The sequence below is a fragment of the Pseudorca crassidens genome, chromosome 10, assembly GCF_039906515.1.
Source record: "Pseudorca crassidens isolate mPseCra1 chromosome 10, mPseCra1.hap1, whole genome shotgun sequence".
NCBI classification, from domain to species: domain Eukaryota; kingdom Metazoa; phylum Chordata; class Mammalia; order Artiodactyla; family Delphinidae; genus Pseudorca; species Pseudorca crassidens.
In genome coordinates, this window is record NC_090305.1 from 22366794 (window position 1) to 22386729 (window position 19936).

Here is a 19936-nt window from a genome sequence, read left to right on the forward strand (position 1 = left end):
GCGCAGACTCCTAACCACTGGATCACCAGGGAAGTCCCTATATTTGAATCATTCTTAAATTGGTGTTAAGTACAGTGGGTCCTTGCCTTCAACTTGCTCAATAAGAAAGTAGGAAAATCAAGAAAAGTACCTAAATAACTATAAAAGAAATTACCATATGGTCAGTACTCTAAATTTCTTCATCTGTCTATCCAGAATCCAGTTATCAATCTATCTGAAAATTCACCTTTCCATTTATTAAGGCTTTACTTAACTCCTTCTAAGGGCCAGGAAAGGTGTGAACAGATGACATTTTGTGGTGATGAGGCATGTGGGCTAAAATGACAGAGATCCAGATCTGAATCCCAACTCTCTGTTTACCCCTCTGTGGCCTTGGGCAGGTTACTTAATCTCTCCTCATTTTTGTTTCTCATATTATCTCCTAAGATGTGACAAATGAGGAATGTGGAGGGGTCAAGGATTAGAGACTGATGAACAGATGTGTTAGTGAGAAGCTTAGGGAGAGAGATGTAAGATGAGTCCGATGCCTAGATTTGTGATGTCAGGTGGTGAAGTCTGTTCTGACAAGGACAAGACAATGGTCACTAGTGTGGGCAGCAAAAGTAAAGGTCGCTGGATGTGAGCATGTCAATGAGCTGAAAGACCTCAGTGTTGATGGTCATCTACATCGTCCTTGAAATCACCCAGGATGGTGGCAGGACATGGATGGCCCACAGGGCTCAATGGCTCATCCTCAGCAAATCAAGGGAATTGGCTCTGTGGAGAACAGCAAGGCAGAGGGAGAGCGTGGGCGACCAGAGCTCCACACATAGGGGCTTTTATCTGACTCTGGGGACTTCACGCTTAGGAGGTGGTGTATGGAGTGAGGAAGATGCTCACCCCACCCGTGACCCTGAGATTCGAGGGAGCCATCCCCTTTGATAAAAAGGCCAGGGAACTATGACTTATGGGGAAAGTGACTTTTTAATAGAAACCCTACAGCAGACAGTGGTCAAGTGGGATTAAGGAAGGATAATATGGAGTGAGATTTGAACAAGAATGTTGGACCTTCTAATACAGCCTCAGCTGGCAACTCTCATTAGTGTTGTCCCCTGTGGGGCCCCAGCGTCGGTGCTGAAACCACTGACTGGAGGGAAATTGGAAGACAGTGGCTGGGCACTTGGTTTTCTGGTATCCTGAGCAGCTGCCGTGGTTCTCTGACGCCTGGATCCCGAGGTACCTAGGCGGAGGCTCTGGGAGGTCTTCATTCTGTGCGTTGACTCTCATTTCATGTCATACTTACATCACAGGCACCAAGACTTTCCTCCTCCCCATGTGCAAACAAGCCACACCTTTCACCAGCCAAAGTCCACCTCACCTTTCACCTCCTCTAGATCAGTCACGCAGCCATGGGAAGATGGGCCTTGTCACCTCTCCCCCATGTTTACTAACGCGGGAGCATATATAATCGGCACGGTCTAAAAACCATTCACCTGCTGGCCATCTCTCCAGATCTGGAGCATGAGATCATGGCCTGATGTCGTGGCAAGAGAAATTGAAGTAGGATACCAGGGGAGCTTTTCTGGAGGAGGACTAGGCAAGAGGCTTAGGGACTGAGTGTTGAATGCAGTGTTTAAGTGAAGTGGGGATGGGGGAGTACTTTCTTCTTTGGGTCTTCTTTGGAGATGGCTTGAAAGGAAGGGAAAAGGTCTCCAAACTGCCCTATGTCCTGTTCTCCTTCTCTTTCCCTTTCATTGCAGAATCTGTATAACCGTGAGAGGGATGCTGGTTGGGGGAATGAACAGCTGACAGAGATGCTGATGCAAATAGTCGGGTATTAATTGACAGCAGTAGCCAAATTCTTAGAGTGTGACCGCGAGCCTGCAAGTATCACAGTGTGGTACTTGATAAACTCCTGCCAGCTTCTCTCAACTGAGGGCAAATCAGAGAAGACGTTCAACTTTTAAGTTTATGAATCTCTGGCTTCTGACCAGGATACTCTGGCCTTTTAACTTTGAGCTGTAAAAATATGCACAGAAAGCTCTGAAGAGGAAAACTGGTCTTTGAATCACCTGCTTCCTCCAGGTGCGTGAAAAGGAGTGATTTCAAGTTTAGTAAAGACAAGGAAACCAGAGGGTGTGTGTCAAAGTTGATGATTGATTTCTGAAACTTGTTGCAGAATGGTGGTTTCTGTTTTCCGTGCTACAGTTCTATTGATGGAGAGTGGGCAGCTGCCTGCAGTTGGAGGGCTGAATCAGGTCCTCTGAGCTGTTCCAGGGCCGCCTCCTTCCAGCTGGGCCATCTTACCTGGACTGTCTAGGGTGGCAGGCTGTCCAAAGCTCCAGTGGAGAAGGAGGCCCTATAGATGGGAGGCTGGCAGTGTGAGGTGGAGGCCATGATCCCTCTGCGGGAGGACAGCCGGGAAGAGGGCATCTGCCCCATCTGCCAGGAGTGCCTGAAGGAGGCGGTGCGCACTGACTGCAGACACCTCTTCTGTCGAGCATGCCTGGCCCAGCACCTGGAGAAGGCCTCAGCCTCCGGGGTCCTCAGCTGCCCGCTTTGCCGGAAGCCCTGTTCCGAAGGGGTCCTGGGGGCCGGCTATACCTGCGACAGCCACCAGAAGAAGGTGTGCTGGTTCTGTGAGGAGAGCAGATGTCTTCTGTGTGTGGAATGCCGGGTGTCCCCTGAACACAAGTCTCACTGTGAACTGGCCATTGAAAATGCCATCAGCCACTACAAGGTAAGGCGGGGTCATCACAGCCATCCCTCTGCCACCACCTCCCTGAGTTACTCCTTCCTACTCCCTGTCCTTTATGCCTGACGTATCATAGAGGCTCAGTAACTGACACTTTTCTTTGTTTCTTCTGCTTTATTCTATTTTGGACCCTTGTCTTCACTTTTCTGTGTTTATCTTGCTACTAATGTTAAAGTTTCAATGCATTAATAGGAGTCTAAGAGGAGATACGGTCACACGATGTCAGATTCCCAGGAAGCATGAGCTCCTTGCATTTTGTTCATCTGTAGCGCAAAGGAGTTGAACTAAATAATACAAAACTCTTTTAGTACTAAGACTGTATGGTTCCGCTGTTTGATAGTACTAGAAAATTGGCTAGAAATATAATCAGATTTTACATATCCTAATGATTAACTGTAAATACATTGAAACCTGGAAATTAGTACATGATTCTCTCTCTCTCTTCCTTCTTCGTCTTTTCTTTTCTTCCTTTCTATAGTGATTATTTTTATCCTATTTTTAAATTTTTTTATCATAAAACTAGTACATTCAGACAACACTGTAAGGTATAAAGTCAAAACTAAAAATCTTTCTTCCTGCGTTCCCCCATTCTCAGTCCCCGGAGGTAACCACTGTTAGATTTTTGTGTATCATTCTTCCAGAAACTTGTGTGTGTGTGTGTATGAATGCAGTCTCTAAAACACACACACACACACACACACACACACACGGATTCTCTATATATTTTTCTGTAACTCGTTTTTATCATCTAAAAATACATCTTGGACATTATCCCATTTTCCCATCAGTACATCTAGATCTTATTAATTCTTTTCAACAACTGCATGGTGTTCAATTCTATGAATGTACTATAAATTGCCAGATATTGAGCTATTTCCAGGTTATTGTTTTGTTTTGAGGTCTCATGGAATATTGTAATGAGTATCCTTCAACATATATTTTGGAGGACTTAGGATATCCAAGCTGTATTTTGGTGAAAGAATAACCTAACTTCCAAGTTTTGATCAATCTTTCCTATCACTATTTACTGAATAATCCATAGTTCCCACACTGATTTGAATGCCGACTTCTTAATCTGCCATGGGTACGTATAGACTTGCACATTTTCTTGACTCTCCATTCCGTTCTATTCTTCTATCCATTCCTGCTTGTGTGTCAAACCATTTTAAGCACTGTACCTTTGCGATGTGTTTTAATGTCAGGTAGCTCTTGGAACCCTCACAATATTCTTATTTTTCAGAATTTTTGTGGATATTCAGATATATTTATTTTGCCAGTTAGCTTTAGCATTTTTTTCCCAACTATCCTCTACCCCCATCCCCAATTCAGTTAGTATTTGATTGGATTGACAATTGACATATTTTCACCATGGTGTCTTTCTATCCAATAATGAAGGATGAATTTCCAAGTCTTCTTTTAGATACTTGGCTTTTTGAACATGTTATAATACAGGATGAGATACTGGGGAGTCCAGATTGAGGGTGACTATGGGAAGGTAGAGAAATAAATCAGAAAGCCAAAGAGGCAAATTTCTCTGGTTCTAACATCATTCCCTCTAAGTGCAGGGCACCACAGGAGGGCAGGGAGAGCTCTCCCACCTGCTAATGGGCCAGTGAATAGATGGAAAAATCTATTCACTCACTCAATGATTTATTCAGGCCTGTGCTTTGTATAGGATGCCATGCTAGGTATTGTAGGAAGTATAAATATGATTCATAATCTTTGTCCTCAAGTTTACCTTTAAATTATGACAGGAAAACTAAAATAAATAAATAACAATATTTGTTCATTTAAGAAAGACTTATGTTCCTGTAGTGTATTAGGAACTACCATACATGCTAGGAGTACAATGATGAACAAGTCAGATGCCATCCCTCCTGCCAGGGACTTTGCAGTTTAATAAGAAAGACAGACACGAAATCAAGCAAACTACAAGTCTCGTATGAGCTAAGAAGAAAACAAACAAGAGTCTGAGATGGAGAGTAATGGGTGATCCATGTGGTTGGTGAGGGCCTCATGGAGGAGGTGGCACCGGTGCTGAGATCAGGAAAAAGAGAAAGTGGCCAATGTAAAGACTGGGCAGAAGGGAAGCACAGATTTGAGAGTCCCAGATCCGGAAAAGCCTTGTTATATTTGAAGAGTTTATAATTAGACTGTGAATTGCCAGGATTTACTGACAGATTAAAGTGGGGTGAGGGAATGAAGGGAATCAAAGATGACTTCATGAGTTTCTGATTTGAGAAACTGGATGAATGATGGAACGATAAGGACTGGGGAGAACAGGTTTGAATGAAACATCAAGTTTCATTTAGGACGAGTCAAGTCCAAGTTGAGACACATCAAAGTAGGATCTTAGTTACGTGGCTGGCTTTGAAATCTGGATCTCCAAAGAGAGTCTGGGTTAGTATTCCCAGAACTTAAGACAGGGTTCCATCAGAATAAAGATAATATTTAAATCCAAGGGAATGGATGCAATATCCTCAGGAGAGAGCCTAGAGAGAAAAGAAGTTCCAGGGCAAGGTCCTTAGAAAGGCCATCATTTAGATGTAAGGTGGAGGGGGACCCAGCAAAGGAGACTGAAAGCAAGCCACTAGCAAGGCAGGAGAAAAGCAAGGGGAGTGGTGTTCTAGATGCTAAGAGAGAAGAATCTGTTAAGAAGTGACAGTAGAAGGACTTCCCTGGTCGTCCAGTGGTTAAGAATCTGCCTTCTAATGCAAGGGACGAGGGTTCGATCCCTGGTCAGGGAACTAAGATCCCACATGCTGAGGGACAACTAAGGCCGTGAGCTGCAACTACTGAGCCCACTGCAACGAAAGACACTACATGCCGCAAGGAAGATCCCGCGTGCCGCAACTAAGACCCGATGCAGCCAAATAAATAAATATTAAAAAAAAAAAGAAGAAGAAGCAATGGTGGAGTGCATTGAATGATGCTGGGCCATCCAGTAAGATGGGCAGCAGAGAAGTGGTTGCTGGGCTGGGAGGAGGCACACTTCTTCCGTTGTAACAGTGGGGAACAAAAGAAGGCCTCTGCAAGGGGAGGGAGTCTTGCAGTTTGGGAGAGGACCCGAGTGTTTGGGTATATTTCCTCAATAATATGTGAGGGAAGGACATCAGCAGTGCGGGTAGAGGTGGAGGTGTGAAAGGTTTGAAAAGAGAAGAGAAGCCGCGGTAGAATTTGGAAAAGCGAACCTACAAGTGAAACAGTGGAATTGGCAGGCAGCATAGAGCACCCGTTTGAGTTTTGAAACTAGGGATTTAGTGAGTTTCATGAGGCTGCCTGAGGACAGCCAAAGTCTGGGGAGTTGAAGGTATTTTCAAAGGACTGATTACAATGGGAGACCCTGAGTGTGTTTGTAGATGTTGACAGCATAGTTTTGAAATAAAGATTTCTTATGATTTCTCACTATGCCTCTATTCCTTTGAGTTAAATTTTGTAAATTAAATATTTTAAATTGTAAATATTGTAAATTGTGCCCTTTTTAAAGGAATTACGTATTGCCTGACCGCACTCCAGAAGACTGAAAAATTTGCAATGTCTTTTTTGTACATCTGTTTCCCTACTGCCCAACTCATGTTGTTGTCAATCACTTTTTTCAATGTGGTTTGCTGGTTTTCCAAGTGCGTGACAATGATTGAAGTTGTTTTACTATGCTGGCGGTGAGGTTTCTCTCCACATGGAGACTCACCGTCTACATTTCCCCTTAGAATCAGGGCATAAATTCTACATGAGTGCATCAGAGTAGTTTATCTTTTGGATAATAAGCTATACTAATTATGTTTAACCTTCATTTTTCCTATTCCGATATTTCTTTTCTTTTTATTTCATTTTTGGGGCAAAAATTTTAAGAATTTGTACTTGAATCAGTTCTATTCTTTTTAAGAAATAAAATCTCCATGTCTTACTCAGAAATTTACCTAATATGGTGATAGATAGATAGATATTAGGTCTGTATCATTTTTAAAGGTTAAGTAATTCCTGGCTTATTTGGAATTTAATATACTGTGTTGTGTAAAGGATGACTCCTTTATCAAACAATAAAGTTATTTTTTCTTTATTCTGGTATACAGTTGTCCCTCAAACATTTCTGTGAGTCCTTTTCACATCTATATGTTCTTTTTGGTTTGACATAAATTAAATTCTTATAATAGTGGTACTTTTCTTACTCTAGTCCATTGATTATTTTTTTCTGTTCTAAAGTTATTATATAGTTTTGATACTTATTGCTTTATGGTTTATTTTTAAATTTAGTAGCATCTTTGTCAAATAATAATTTTTGTAACCTGATGGTCTTGCTGACTGTCTTTTCAGAAGGATTTTCTTTTTTCTAAATTTAATTTAATTTAATTTAATTTAATTTAATTTATTTGGCTCTGCTGGGTATTACTTGTAGCACGTGGGATCTTTGTTGTTGCATGCGGGATCTTTGTTGTGGCATGTGGGATCTCTACTTGCGGCATGCAGGTTCTTAGTTGCGGCATGCGGAATCTAGTTCCCTGACCAGGGATCGAACCCAGGCCCCCTGCATTGGGGATGAGGAGTTTTAACCACCAGACCACCAGGGAAGTCTCCAGAAGGATTTTCTTATATAATGTTTCTAAGTTTTATGAAGAATCCCTGAAATTTTAATTGGCATTGCATTAAATTTGTTGATTACATTAAGAATTATGACTTTTGGGGCTTCCCTGGTGGCGCAGTGGTTGAGAGTTCGCCTGCCGATGCAGGGGACACGGGTTCGTGCCCCGGTCTGGGAAGATCCCACATGCCGCGGAGTGGCTGGGCCCATGAGCCATGGCCGCTGAGAGTCTTTGCTGAGTTCATATATCCTTTAACTTAATTTCCTGACATTTTCTAGATGCACGATCATGTGGACATTGTCAGGTTTAGTCATCAACACCATTTTTCCTCATAAAATATAATGGGTGATATCATTCTTATCCATATTTTTGGGCACTTTTTGTTCTGTGAGGAGCATGTATTTTGAAAGTTGCTCTTTTTTTGTGTGTGTGTGACTGTATTGGTGGAAAGATACCTTTTTGCCTGTTAACCACTTTTTCTTTGATGCATTTTGTAAGCCTTTTTAAAAATTTTTTAATTTATTTATTGGCTGCATTGGGTCTTCATTGCTGCGCATGGGCGTTCTCTAGTTGCAGTGAGCGGGAGCTACTCTTCGTTGTGGTGCGCAGGCTTCTCATTACAGTGGCTTCTCTTTGCTGCAGAGCACGGGCTCTAGGTGCAGGTTTCAGTAGTTGCGGCTCGCGGACTCTAGAGTGCAGGCTCAGTAGCTGTGGTGCATGGGCTTAGTTGCTCCGTGGCATGTGGGATCTTCCCCGACCAGGGATCGTACCTGTGTCCCCTGCATTGGCAGGTGGATTCTTAATCACTGCACCACCAGGGAAGTCTTAGTAAGCCATTTGAGAAGGATTTTAAATGTTGCTATGTTCTCATGTTTCCTCACTACTTAATGTCTTTTTCGGTCAATTTTTTTACTGTGAAATCACATTTTATCTGATATCTGATAGGATCACAGACTTTAAAAAATATTTATCAAGACAAAACAGGTCTTGCACTATTCCCTATATTTCAATTTGTCTTTTTTTCCCCCTGAGGAATATTTTAGGAAGATAAAAGTTTGTAGAATTTTGCTTTCTAATTCTAATGAGTACCTTATTTACACAAATATTACCTTAATGCAAAAATGGATGAATAAATATTTTTTGAAAAACGAGGGACTTTACCTTACTCATTTTGAATATTTTAAATGATAGATCTGAATTATTCTCGTTTTTCATGCGTTATCTTTATTGCTGTTATCTTTGCTTCCTTTTTTCATTTACACAATCTCTGTAGTTGACTTTAAACTCTTCATTAAATTTTAAACTACTCCAGAAGACAGGACTCTGTCATTTTGAACCGGATCTTAAGAACAGACCTGACTTTGACAGGCAGCAATAGACAGCATTCCTGGCAGAAGGAAGTAAAAGAAAAGCCATGAAGAGGCATGGCTGCGTGGGGGTGTGTCCAGGAAACCACAAGCAGCTCTGTTTGGCTAGTGCGGAGAACAGGGAGTAGAGAGAGGTAACACAGGAAATGTAAATTGGGTTACAGAGGGCCTTGGATATTGAGTTAAGGAGTTCGGGCTTATCTTTGATAATGAGAAACCCTTTTGAAGACAGTAGTAGCACAGGTAAAAAATAAAATATGACTGAGGTTTCAAGCTGAATGACAGACAGAAGGGTGAGTCCAAGGACAGAAATATGGTGGTCAAGAGTAGTGAATTGTGGAAGAGGGTGGGGAAGAGGAAGATAAGTTTGATTACTCCAAACTGAGTTTGAGCTGTCCGTAGGGCAGTAGGAGATACTTAAGTCTCAGCTGGAAACATGGGATTGACTGTTAGGACAAAGAGCTTTTGGGAATTATGATAAAATCTGAAGCCTGAAATTAAGGACATCATTTAGAGAAAGAGGAGGGTTAAAGAAACAACCTCAGGAAGGTCAAGGAAGGACGGGGGTGGGAGGTCAGGGGAGTGGGGTGGGTAGAATCACATCCAAGAACAGGAGGCCTGAGAAGAAGGCGCCTGTGGGTTTCCTTCCTGGGGATCACCGTGACCTTGGAGAGAGCAGTTCCAAAAGAATGATGAGAAGCAAAAGCAGATGCTGAGGAGCAAAGGGGCCACGAGGACGTGAAGACAGCAAGAACCAACTACTTCAAGAGATGTAGTTGTGAGAACAGAGAGAGTAGATGGAAGGGGTAGCAAGGTGAAAGTTGCTTGCTTGTTTGAGCTTTTCGAGACCTGAACTTTCGTGCTCACACAGACAATTCCCCGCCGCACTCCAGCCTCCGCCTTCACCGTTGAGGCCCTTGAGTGAAATCCAAGATGCCCATTTACTTCCTCCCCCTCCTTCTATGACTGTTTTATTCCTTGTCTGCTGGGAAATGCCTGCAGGTAACACCAGTGACATGAAACATTTTATAATAATTTCCTAGTGACGTCATTGTCTCCTCTGTTTTCTGTTTGTTTACTTGAATGTCCTCGCTGAAGTCTCACCCACAGCCCCTTGACCTTGGTTTCACCCTCTGAATCTCAGGGCCAGAAAGAACTTTCACAGTCATCTCGTCCACCCCCAGCCTTACCTGTACATCTCCAGTGATGTGGGACTCTTCTTTCCCAAAAGCAATACATTTTAAGAGTTTATAAGAGAAAATGAGGCAAAATGACAAAAAGAAGAAACATTCCCCATAAACAGCCAACAACAACAAAATCCACCCCCCCCCAATTTTTTTTGACCTGAGGTGAGAAGGATTTACTTAATGAAACACACACGCTTCAGTCAATAGCACACTCTTACCTTTAGTCCACAAATCCTGTTCATGTTTTGTTTGTTCCATTTAATCATCATTCCTCCCTCTTCCATGGACAACCACTTAAAGTGTTTGTTGTATTTTTATTTGTAGACAGTTTGGTAAAACACACAAATGGTGTGCTTGTATATTGAATTAACAAAATTATATGATGGACTTCGTGCTATTTCTTGCTTTTCACTCTACTACGTTTTTGAGATCAGTCCATGTTTTGTGGGTCCCATAGTCCATTTCTTCTGACACATGCACTGTGTTCCATAGTGGGCACCTGCCATATTTTACCCATCCATTTCCCAGGAATGGACTTTATGTGATTCCAATTCTCTGTTACCACAACCAGTGCTGTAGTGGACATGTTCTCTTAGAACCTAGGAATTCTCTGGGGTTTTTACTCAGAAACAGGATCACTGGATCACAGAGGAAAGCACACCTAGGTGGCCGGAACCGTTGCCAGAAGGGCTGTGCCAGTGCACATCTCACCAGCCCACAGTGTGGTCCTTATATCCACACACATCCCACCTCCCCCAGGTGTTATCCAGTTGTCTAATTTTTATTACTCTGATGGGGGTCAAATAACATTTCATTGTATTAGTTTCCATTTCTCTAATCACAGGTGAGTTTGGGCATCCCCTCGTCTGTGAATTAACTGTCCATATTCTTTGCCAATTTTTCTCTTGGGTCCTGTCTTCTTATTGATGTCTAGGCTTTCCTTTTATTTATTTATTTACTTATTTATTTAGGCTGCGCCTTGCAGCTTGAGGGATCTTAGTTCCCCGACCAGGGATTGAAACGGTCCATGGCAGTGAAAACACTGAGTCCTAACCACTGGACCACCGGGGAATTCCCTAGGCTTTCCTTTTATATTCTATATATAAGTCTCTTGTTGGTTTTAGACTTTGCAGATATTATCTCTTAGTCTGTCATTTCTCTGTTAGGTTTGTCCACAGAGTTGTCATTGAACAGAGATATTTAATTTTGAGGTAATCAAATTAAATCATTCTCTCATGGTTTGTGCTTTTGGGGTTTTATCTAAGACATTTTTCCCTACCCCCAGGTCACAAATTTATTCTTTAACATTATTTTCTATTAACTTTGTGGTTTTCCTTTCACACTGTCTTTAATCCAGCTAAAGTCTGCCTTCACATATGGTTCTGGATAGGGATCTGACTTCATTTTTCCCTGTTGTTGTAGCCAGTTTTCTCAACACCATCTCCTACAGATTTTGTCCCTTCTCTTACTGAACTGTGTATTGCTTTTTATTTTTATTTTATCTTATTTTTCCCAGTTTTATTGAGTTATAATTGACATACAGTAGTATGTAAGTTTAAGGTGTACAGCATAATGATTTGACTTACATACCAAATGAAACGATTATTACAATAAGTTTAATGAACACCCATTGTCTCATATAGATACGAAATTAAACAAATAGAAAAAAATTTTTTATTGTGATGAGAACTCAAGGTTTACTCTCTTACCAACTTTCATATATAACATATAGCAGTGGGAATTATATTTATCATGTTGTACATTACATCCCTAGTACTTATTTATCTTATAACTGGAAGTTTGTATCTTGTGACTGCCTTTATCCAATTCCCCGTCCTCCCACTCCCCACCTCTGGTAACCACAAATCTGATCTCTTTTTCTATGTTTGTTCATTTGTTTGTTTTGGAAGCATAATTGACCTGCAATATCATGAGAGTTCCTCTTACACAACATAGTGATTCAATATTTCTATACCTTTCAAAATGATCACCACGATAAGTTTACTTACAGTATGTCACGATACAAAGATATTACGCAGTTTTTGACTGTATTCTCCACATTGCACATTTCATACCTGTGACTCATTTCTTTTTACTTTTTTTTTCTTTTAAAATTCTTTTGTAAACATGGGTCTGTCCCTGAGCTCTCTCTTCTTCCATTTTCTATTTGTCCTTGTCCCAGTACCATACTGTTTTATTACTATGGCTTTGTACACCCTTTTATCTGGTACACAAATATATTTTGTAACTAAGGTAACAAGGGTTACAAGAAGAACGTTTCCAGACTCTTTTGCTGACACCCCCCACCCTGCGCCTTTCTTCCATTTTGATTCATTAAAGGCTTATGCTGATATCAGTATCAGCTTTGTTTATATTTGCTTTCTACATAGTTTACCCAAGATCTGAAAGTAAATGTTTTAGAAACTGAAATGATTCATTATATCCTTAGATTCCAGGACACCGTGACCCATCCAGACACTGATTTAAGATTTAGAGAGAGGTTCCATGCCTTCCTGGGCTGTGGGTTTGCTCTAATAGAGAGTTCTTGTCCCTCCCAGCCAGGGTAGGGGAGTGGTACCAGAGGTTTTTCATGTCCTCTGTAAGTCAGGTCTCTCCAGATTGGCTTCACTTGTTGATGAGAAATAGTGAGGGTTGCCAGTGATCAGCACATAACTCTTAGATGTCAGGAGAAAAACACCCTGAAGTCAAGTAGAAAAGGTCCTCTTATTATCTGTTATTTTTATGTAGTTAAGTCTTTTTTAAAAATTACCTATTGCTTTTTGCCATCACTATCCATTAAATAAACTCTTGTGTTCCTTAACCCAAGCATGATGCATAGAAGGCTGCCTCTTTTTAGGCAGAATTTTACTTTAGCCTCATCCTGGGATCAGGACACCCCCTCCCTGCCATGTGTTCCACGGGCACCACCCTCACCCCCAGTCTGACCAGCAGGGGTGTCTGTCTCTCTAGGAACGACTCAACCGCAGGATCAGGAAGCTCAGAAAGGACATCTGCGAGCTCCAGCGGCTCAGGGCTCAGGAGGAGGAGAGACTGCAGGCTATGCAGGTGGGCTTCGCAGAGTCCCAGGAAGGACTCCGGTCTGATCATCTGTCTGTCTGGAGAAGGCTGCTGTGGGGGGAGGGCCTGGAGGCTGGAAACACAAGTGCTGGGCTCGGCCTTGGGGTTTGCTGGCTGAGTGACCTGGGGCAAGTCAAGCCCTCTGACCTTCATGTGGTTTATATGTTCAGTGAAAGCCAGTCGTGTTCCACCTGGTTCTCGGTGAAGATCAAAGGAGACAAGCAGCCCATCAACTGAAAACTACTCCACAAACCATAGGTCTCTTTCTCTGTCTCTGACCATCTACCTTTCTGTTGCTTGCTCACTTTGATGTGGGGTCTCTCCTCACCCTATGACGTGAAGGGGGTTAAAAGTCAGTGGAAGGGCTTCCCTGGTGGCGCAGTGGTTGAGAGTCCGCCTGCCGATGCAGGGGACACGGGTTCGTGCCCCGGTCCGGGAGGATCCCACATGCCTCGGAGTGGCTGGGCCCGTGGGCCATGGCTGCTGGGCCTGTGCGTCTGGAGCCTGTGCTCTGCAATGGGAGAGACCGCAGCAGTGAGAGGCCTGCGTACCGCCAAAAAAAAAAAAAAAAAAAAGTCGGTGGAAGGATATAGCCGAGTGGGGTGTGTGTGTGTGTGTGTGTGTGTGTGTGTGTGTGTGTGTGTGTGAGACATGGCATCTGTGGATGTTCACAAGGGTGTGAGGTGCGGGGGGAGGTGTCCCTTCATTTTTGAGGAACATGGCTCCCCCTGTAATACCCATAACATGCAGAGGCAATGCCATGAGGGGAGGAGGACCGAGAAATCAGCATTCTCGCTCGGAACGTTCAGAGACTGAAGGTCCAGAGGGAGCCATCTGACATTGAATCTTAGGGAGCCCCTTTTCTGGAGTTTCAGGCAGACTGTAGGACCCACAGGCTGGAGGCTGAACTGGAGCGTCAAGACCGAGCCAGGAGACAGCTGGATGCCCTCCCTCAGCAGCGGCCAGGCCAGCTGGAGGACATGCCAGCAGAGGTGTCCAGAATCCCTGGCATCTCCAGGGCAATGATTCAACTCAGCAGCCTGGTCACTGAACTGGAGGGGATGGCTAAGAAACTGGATGCCAGCCTGCTGAAGGTGCACATCCTGAGGTGCCTCCCGAAGCCTGGGATTCTCCCCAAATAGTGGGCAGCCTACCTGTAGCATCCCTCTGGGAGGTGTAAGGAGAGTCTTCTCTGTGACATGTGGTGGTGGCTTGTCCAAGGCTGCACAGTGCTGCTGCAGCAGAGGCGGGTACACAGAAGGGGTGCTACCCTCTCCGGTTCTCAAGGTGACAGCCCAGAGTGCCATCCACTAGTTGGTTGGGGAGGGAATTGGAGGGGACAGGAACCTGAGAACTGGTTGTGACTCTCACTCTCTTTCTCTCTCCTAGGACGCCAGTGACTTATTGAACAGGTATGAGCCGTCCCATCTCCCTTCCCACATGTGCTTACACAGCACAAACCCACACAAACATAGATGTGTGTATGGGCTTTCTCACGGTCAAGGAGCTCCACTGCTCCATTAACTTGCATCTTCAGACTACATGGAAAGTGGAAGATTGAACAGAATATACTGAAGGATTTCTTTGTTTCTAGGAGTGCTCCAGAGCAGTTAGAGGTTATTTATCCCAACTTAGAGAAAAGAATCAATGAATCACTTAACCAGTCATCCTCAGCAGCTCTGACCAGTTCATCCCTGGACCAGCTCCTCTCAGACTCACCTCAACCTCCTGGCTCTCCTTCCCCCAACCTGTCCAGCCTCCCACTAGGTCTGCCCAGTGCACCCTCAGGCCTGCCACCTCCTGAACATGCCACAGCTGTGATCAGATGCCTGACCCTCTGATACCTGGACAATAGTCACAGCCTCTCTCCTGAACCAGGCTCCCACTGCAGAAGTCAGGATTCAAGACCTCCTTTTTGCCTGTGAACTGACGGTAGCACCCATCTCTCACAATCTCATATTAAAATGGGAGTACCTGGATGGCATGAGTTCACAGTGCTGAGGCCACCTCTGCCTATGGAGCTGGCACGTCGGTTGGCAGAAATATTCCTTCTGAGCTCCTGTAGCACCTGTTATCTGTACAACGCACCTGGAGCTTACATTACTTTTGTGGTGGACAGACTCTACAGGGACCTCCCATAATGCTCCCCTCGTGGTGTTCATGCCTTTGTATGATCCCCTCTCTTTGAGTGTGAGCAGAACCTGTGACTTGCTTCTAATCAATGGAATATGGCAAAGGGGATGGGCTGTCCCTTCGCAGACTGTATTACATGGATGGGATGCCTCCTTGCTAACACGCTCACTCTTGAAACTCTCCTTGCTGGATTCATGACGTGGATAGCCCTGTGGCCAGCAGGCAGCCTCTAGGAGCTGATAGCAGACTCCAGCCTTCAGCCAACAAGAAGCAGAGGCCCTCAGTCTTGCAGCTGCAAGAAAATTAATTCTGCCAACTGCCTAAGTGAACTTGGAAATGGACTTTTCCCCAGTCGAGCCTCAAGAGGAGAACCCAGCCCAACTGACATCTTGAGTGCAGCCTTGTGAGACCCTAAGCAGAGAACCCAAATTTCTGACCCACAGAAACTGTGAGGCAATAGATGTCATAGAAACTATGATATAATAAATCTGTGTTGTTTTAAGACACTAAATTTGTGGAAATTTTTATGGAGCAATGAATAATACCTTTGTATATTAATTATTTGTGCATCACTTCTTTGGGTGAGTAAAGACAGCACACTGTCTTTGTGTCCCCAGGGTTTAGGACAGTGCCAGTCTCATAGTTGGTGTCCAGTGAAATTTATTAAGTGGATGCATGAATAAATTAATAGAAAGTATAAGGACCCTTCTTTTTTCTTTTTTAATAAATGTATTTATTTATGGCTACGTTGGGTCTTCGTTGTTGCGCGCGGGCTTTCTCTAGTTGTGTCAAGTGGGGGCTACTTTTCGTAATGGTGCGCGGGCTTATTCATTGCAGTGGCTTCTCTTGTTGCAGAGCACGGGCTCTAGGCGCGCGGGCTTTAGTAGTTGTGGTTCTCAGGCTCTAGAGCGCAGGCTCAGTAGTTGTGGCGCATAGGCTTAGCTGCTCCGCGGCATGTGGGATCTTCCCAGACCAGGGCTCAAACCCGTGTGCCCTGCATTGGCAGGCAGATTCTTAACCATTGCGCCACCAGGGAAGTCCTAAGGGCCCTTCCTGATGCTCCATGATTAACAAAGGGGACCTTTAACTAGTATTACTGAGCCCTTGCAGAAATGGTCAATAGTATACTTGGCACTGAAGGATACAAAGAATAAAACATGGCTACAAGGAGATGCTGCATTGCGGTGTAAAGAGTAAAAACTCACAAGTCAGACTTGAGTTCAATCCCAGTCCTGACACCTAATACCTCTGTAACCCTGTACAAGTTACTTAGCCTCTCTGCACCTCAGTCCTACCCCCTCTAAAATGAGGATAATCATACTCATGGCCTGGGATTGTTGTAAGAATTAAATGTTATTATATATGCCTGCTGCAGTGCCTAACACGTTGGAAACATTTAAATGTGTTAATTCCATCTTCTTATTCTACGTCTCCAGCCAAATCTTATAATCTAGCTATGGAACCAGAATAAACACAGATGGAATAACAAGAGAGTGTGATGGGTTATTAAGTGTCCTAGTTGCTAAGGGCAGTGGGGATTCAGAGGAGAGACACGAGTGAGGCTGGCAAAGTCGGGGTTGGCTTCGTGGGGGTGGAATTGGACAGGCAGGAGAGAAAGGTGGAGAGCATCCAGGTCAGGACAGCTCCACGGATGAAAGCGCGGAGGTAGGAAAAGGTCTCAGCACGTTTGTAGGAGTACGAAAAGACTGACCCAGTCAGTCTGGAATATTCGGGAATGCGGAAGACCAGAAGTCAAGCAGAGGGTTAGATGAGTGACACCAAAACATAGGCAGTCATCAAAGGGTTTTGAGTCAGGAGTGAAAGGAACAAGTGGTGTTTAAGGAAAACCAGTCTGGACTCTTGTTGCCAGATGGATTGGGGGCAGGAAGTCAGGGGGTTAAGGGAGGGGAAGGAGAAAGTGCCTAGTGTGGATGTTCAGAAAAAGAAGGGTATAGCTACTAGGCAGGAAGCTGTATGTCTCAGAGAAACGTGAGACCCCAAATCTAAGAATAAGACATTAGCCAAGGAAAGAGCACCCCTGGATGTGACAGCTAACAATTCCTGTGTCCTAGCTGTGGTTAACGTCAAACAGAGAATTGGTCCAGAAGCATCCTACCAGCACTGGGAGGAGACTGACAAGCTCCGAGGGTCTGTCTCCACTGGAGAGTCAGTTACCCTGCAGGTGCCTGCCAGACCCTGCAGATGATCAGGCCGGGTGGGCATCTGACCAGCAGATGGTTGGCCAGTGGAGCCTATAAGGTGGGCTGCCGAGAAAGGTCTTATCAAAGAAAGACAATGATAATTAGGTTCTCTAAGAAATTCAAAATGGATCTATGATGAGGGCATCGTTGGTTGGCAGGAAGAGCAGCAACATAGGGGATCAGAGCCACACACGTGACTGTGTCCTGAAGCAAGTGTCATTGACCACGTTGCTCAGTGGCCACAGGCTAGTCCAGTCTCTAAGCTGCCTTGGGCCTCAAGTCCCCTTCCCACCGTTCTTGGATGTACAGAGGCAGTATGACTTAATGGTCATGAGCACAGACTTGGGAGCCAAACCATCTGTCTAATGTCTAGTGTCTAATGTGTATTATCGCTGTGCTATTTACTAGCTGCTCATGTGGGACCAGTTACCCAACCTCCATACATCTCACTTCTCTGATGTATAAAAGGGGCCTGTTAAAAAACAAAACGGGGCTATTAATAATAGTACCTACCTCATAGGGTTGTTGTGAGGATTAAATGAGTTAATATATAAAATAATATTTACTCCAGTGACTGGCCAGAGTGAACTCTCTATGTGTTGATTATTATTATTAGCATTTTTTAAATCTCCAGTTCTTCCTTTGGGAACTACTTGTATCTCCCACCACTCCCGCCACCCCACCAGAGCTTCCCACAAGGCTTGAGTCCTAACAGTGGAAAAATCCCATTTTCCTTATTTGCATGTCCAATCTTATAATAAACTTTCTTAATATTTGAACTAACTTGAGTGAGTCTCCATTCCCTGTAGTAGAAGAAGCTGCTACAGCGTAAGTTGTGAAAAAGTCCGCTAAACCTGTGCATGTCCCAACAGGTGTGCACGTTTCCTTTGGAGTCTTGGAGAGGGCGACTGGGAGCTTGGGGTTCTGGACTTCAGCACTTCCCTGGGGGAGGGAACCCCGAGTTCAGACTCTGTGACAAGCAGAGCGTGGAGGCTCAGGGAGCTGCCTTGTCATGTTTTAGGATCTATCCACTTCCTCTGCGCTGAGTCCACAATCCAAACAAGTGAATTTCAAGTAAAATTACCCTGGGAGGGGAGCAAGTGCTGATAGACCGACATGAATATTTTCACTCACTAGCGGTTTTACTTCTCAGTGTAAGAAGTATAACATTTTTTCCTGAATCCAAACCCCTCACGGGAAGTGTGGCCGCAGTAAAATATTCACACCAAGGCACACATTTCTGAACAGGGCAGCACAGTGGTTAAGAACGCTAAAGTCCGCCATGGATCAAAATCCTGGCTGCCTGATCTGGCTGAGGAAGTAACCCAAATTCACCTGGCCTCAGCTTCTTAACTTTAAAATGTGGATAATAATAGGAGCTACCTGGTGGGGTTACCAAGCTTAAGTGACATAATACATGTAAAGACCTCCAACAGGCCAGGATCTTCATACATACATACCCTAGAGGCTAACAGTCATTTGAAAAGACCCAGCTAAAACCCACGAAAAATCAACAGAAAAATACAATCCACTCTTTGTTGGAATCCCAAGTCTGGGGGCTTTGGGTGTGTTTTAGCATTACTTAGGGACTTGTGTGTGTCTTTTTTTAAATATACGTTTTATATGAACTACTGAACACTCCCAGGGAAAGCAATTGAACCTCCCTCCGATCCTTGGCTCCTGGTCTCCACGTCTTTTCTACCTGCTAAACTGAGGATGAACAACAGAACTTTTGTGGTGACCTCAAACCCTGGGCCTCAATACATTGTGCTCACCCCCTAGAGGTTGCACCTGGATGGTTTGCTCCTCCCAGGGACCTCAGTGGGGAGATGATAGAACATTTTAGTTTACATCCAAGCAGATTCAACAGACATAGTATTACAAAGATTGACAGTAAAGGGTATGTTTAAGCAGAATAAATGACACCTCCAATAAGAACTAGAAAATAAAATATGTTAAGACAATGCTTTTATTATGCATAGGATTTTAAATTCCTTGGGACGAGGGAAGTCATTTTACAAATTCTAGGCAGCCACGTGTTAGTGCTCGTTCCTGTCCCAGAATCACACCAGGCAGGGGGATTTCTGGAGTCACGGATAATCAACTTCTTCACACCACCCGTGGCCACAGCTTCTGCAAATGCAACCTGCTCCCCCGCGGCTCACCACCCAAATCCACACATCTACAAATCCCTAATTCTCTCCCTTCTTCTGCCCCATCCCTCAGATGGTACTTCTTGTCCAGCCCTAGAGCAGTCCCCAGTGCTTTGGGCTAAAAGTCACAGGTCATGAAGTTCACCCCCTGCCTCCACCTGGGATTCCTTACCCAGCACAGAGCTTACGATGGTGCTATTTCTGCTCCCACAGCTGAGCTATTTGAGACTCAGTCCTTTCCACCATCTCATTCCTTTCGTCTCACTTCTCAACCTCAGATGGTGATCAGGAAGACGCTTTTCCCCAGGGGTTGAGTGTGGTCCTTGGGTTGTGGCTTATAGCGATACTTCCCCTGTGCCCTTCCCACCAAGGCCCTGAATTTTCATCTCAGCCAGAAGGAGGCATTGAGTGGTGTCAAGAGTGGGGGCGGCAGCACATCTGTTTGTGAGGACAGTGGAGGTGACCCAGCGTCCCAGGGGTCACAGATCATCCAGCTAGTTCTCTGC

General features: G+C 44.3%; 1 protein-coding gene across 1 annotated transcript; it reads left to right on the top strand.

The window, feature by feature from the left end:
• Positions 1 to 1776: 1776 nt before the first annotated feature.
• Positions 1777 to 14869, top strand: TRIM40 (tripartite motif containing 40). Its single transcript, XM_067755813.1, has 6 exons — positions 1777 to 2064; positions 2159 to 2719; positions 12836 to 12931; positions 13813 to 14037; positions 14333 to 14355; positions 14538 to 14869. The coding sequence occupies exons 2-6, from the start codon at positions 2345 to 2347 to the stop codon at positions 14782 to 14784; spliced, it is 966 nt and encodes a 321-aa protein (XP_067611914.1). The 5' UTR covers positions 1777 to 2064; positions 2159 to 2344; the 3' UTR covers positions 14785 to 14869.
• Positions 14870 to 19936: the final 5067 nt, after the last annotated feature.

Excerpts from the sequence above, each read along its gene's own strand:
- TRIM40 (XM_067755813.1), top strand. The coding sequence starts at position 2,345 with ATGGGAGGCTGGCAGTGTGAGGTGGAGGCCATGATCCCTCTGCGGGAG. Across the intron at positions 2,720-12,835 it reads ATGCCATCAGCCACTACAAG|GAACGACTCAACCGCAGGAT; the intron begins GTAAGGCGGGGT and ends CTGTCTCTCTAG. Across the intron at positions 14,038-14,332 it reads TGGATGCCAGCCTGCTGAAG|GACGCCAGTGACTTATTGAA; the intron begins GTGCACATCCTG and ends TCTCTCTCCTAG.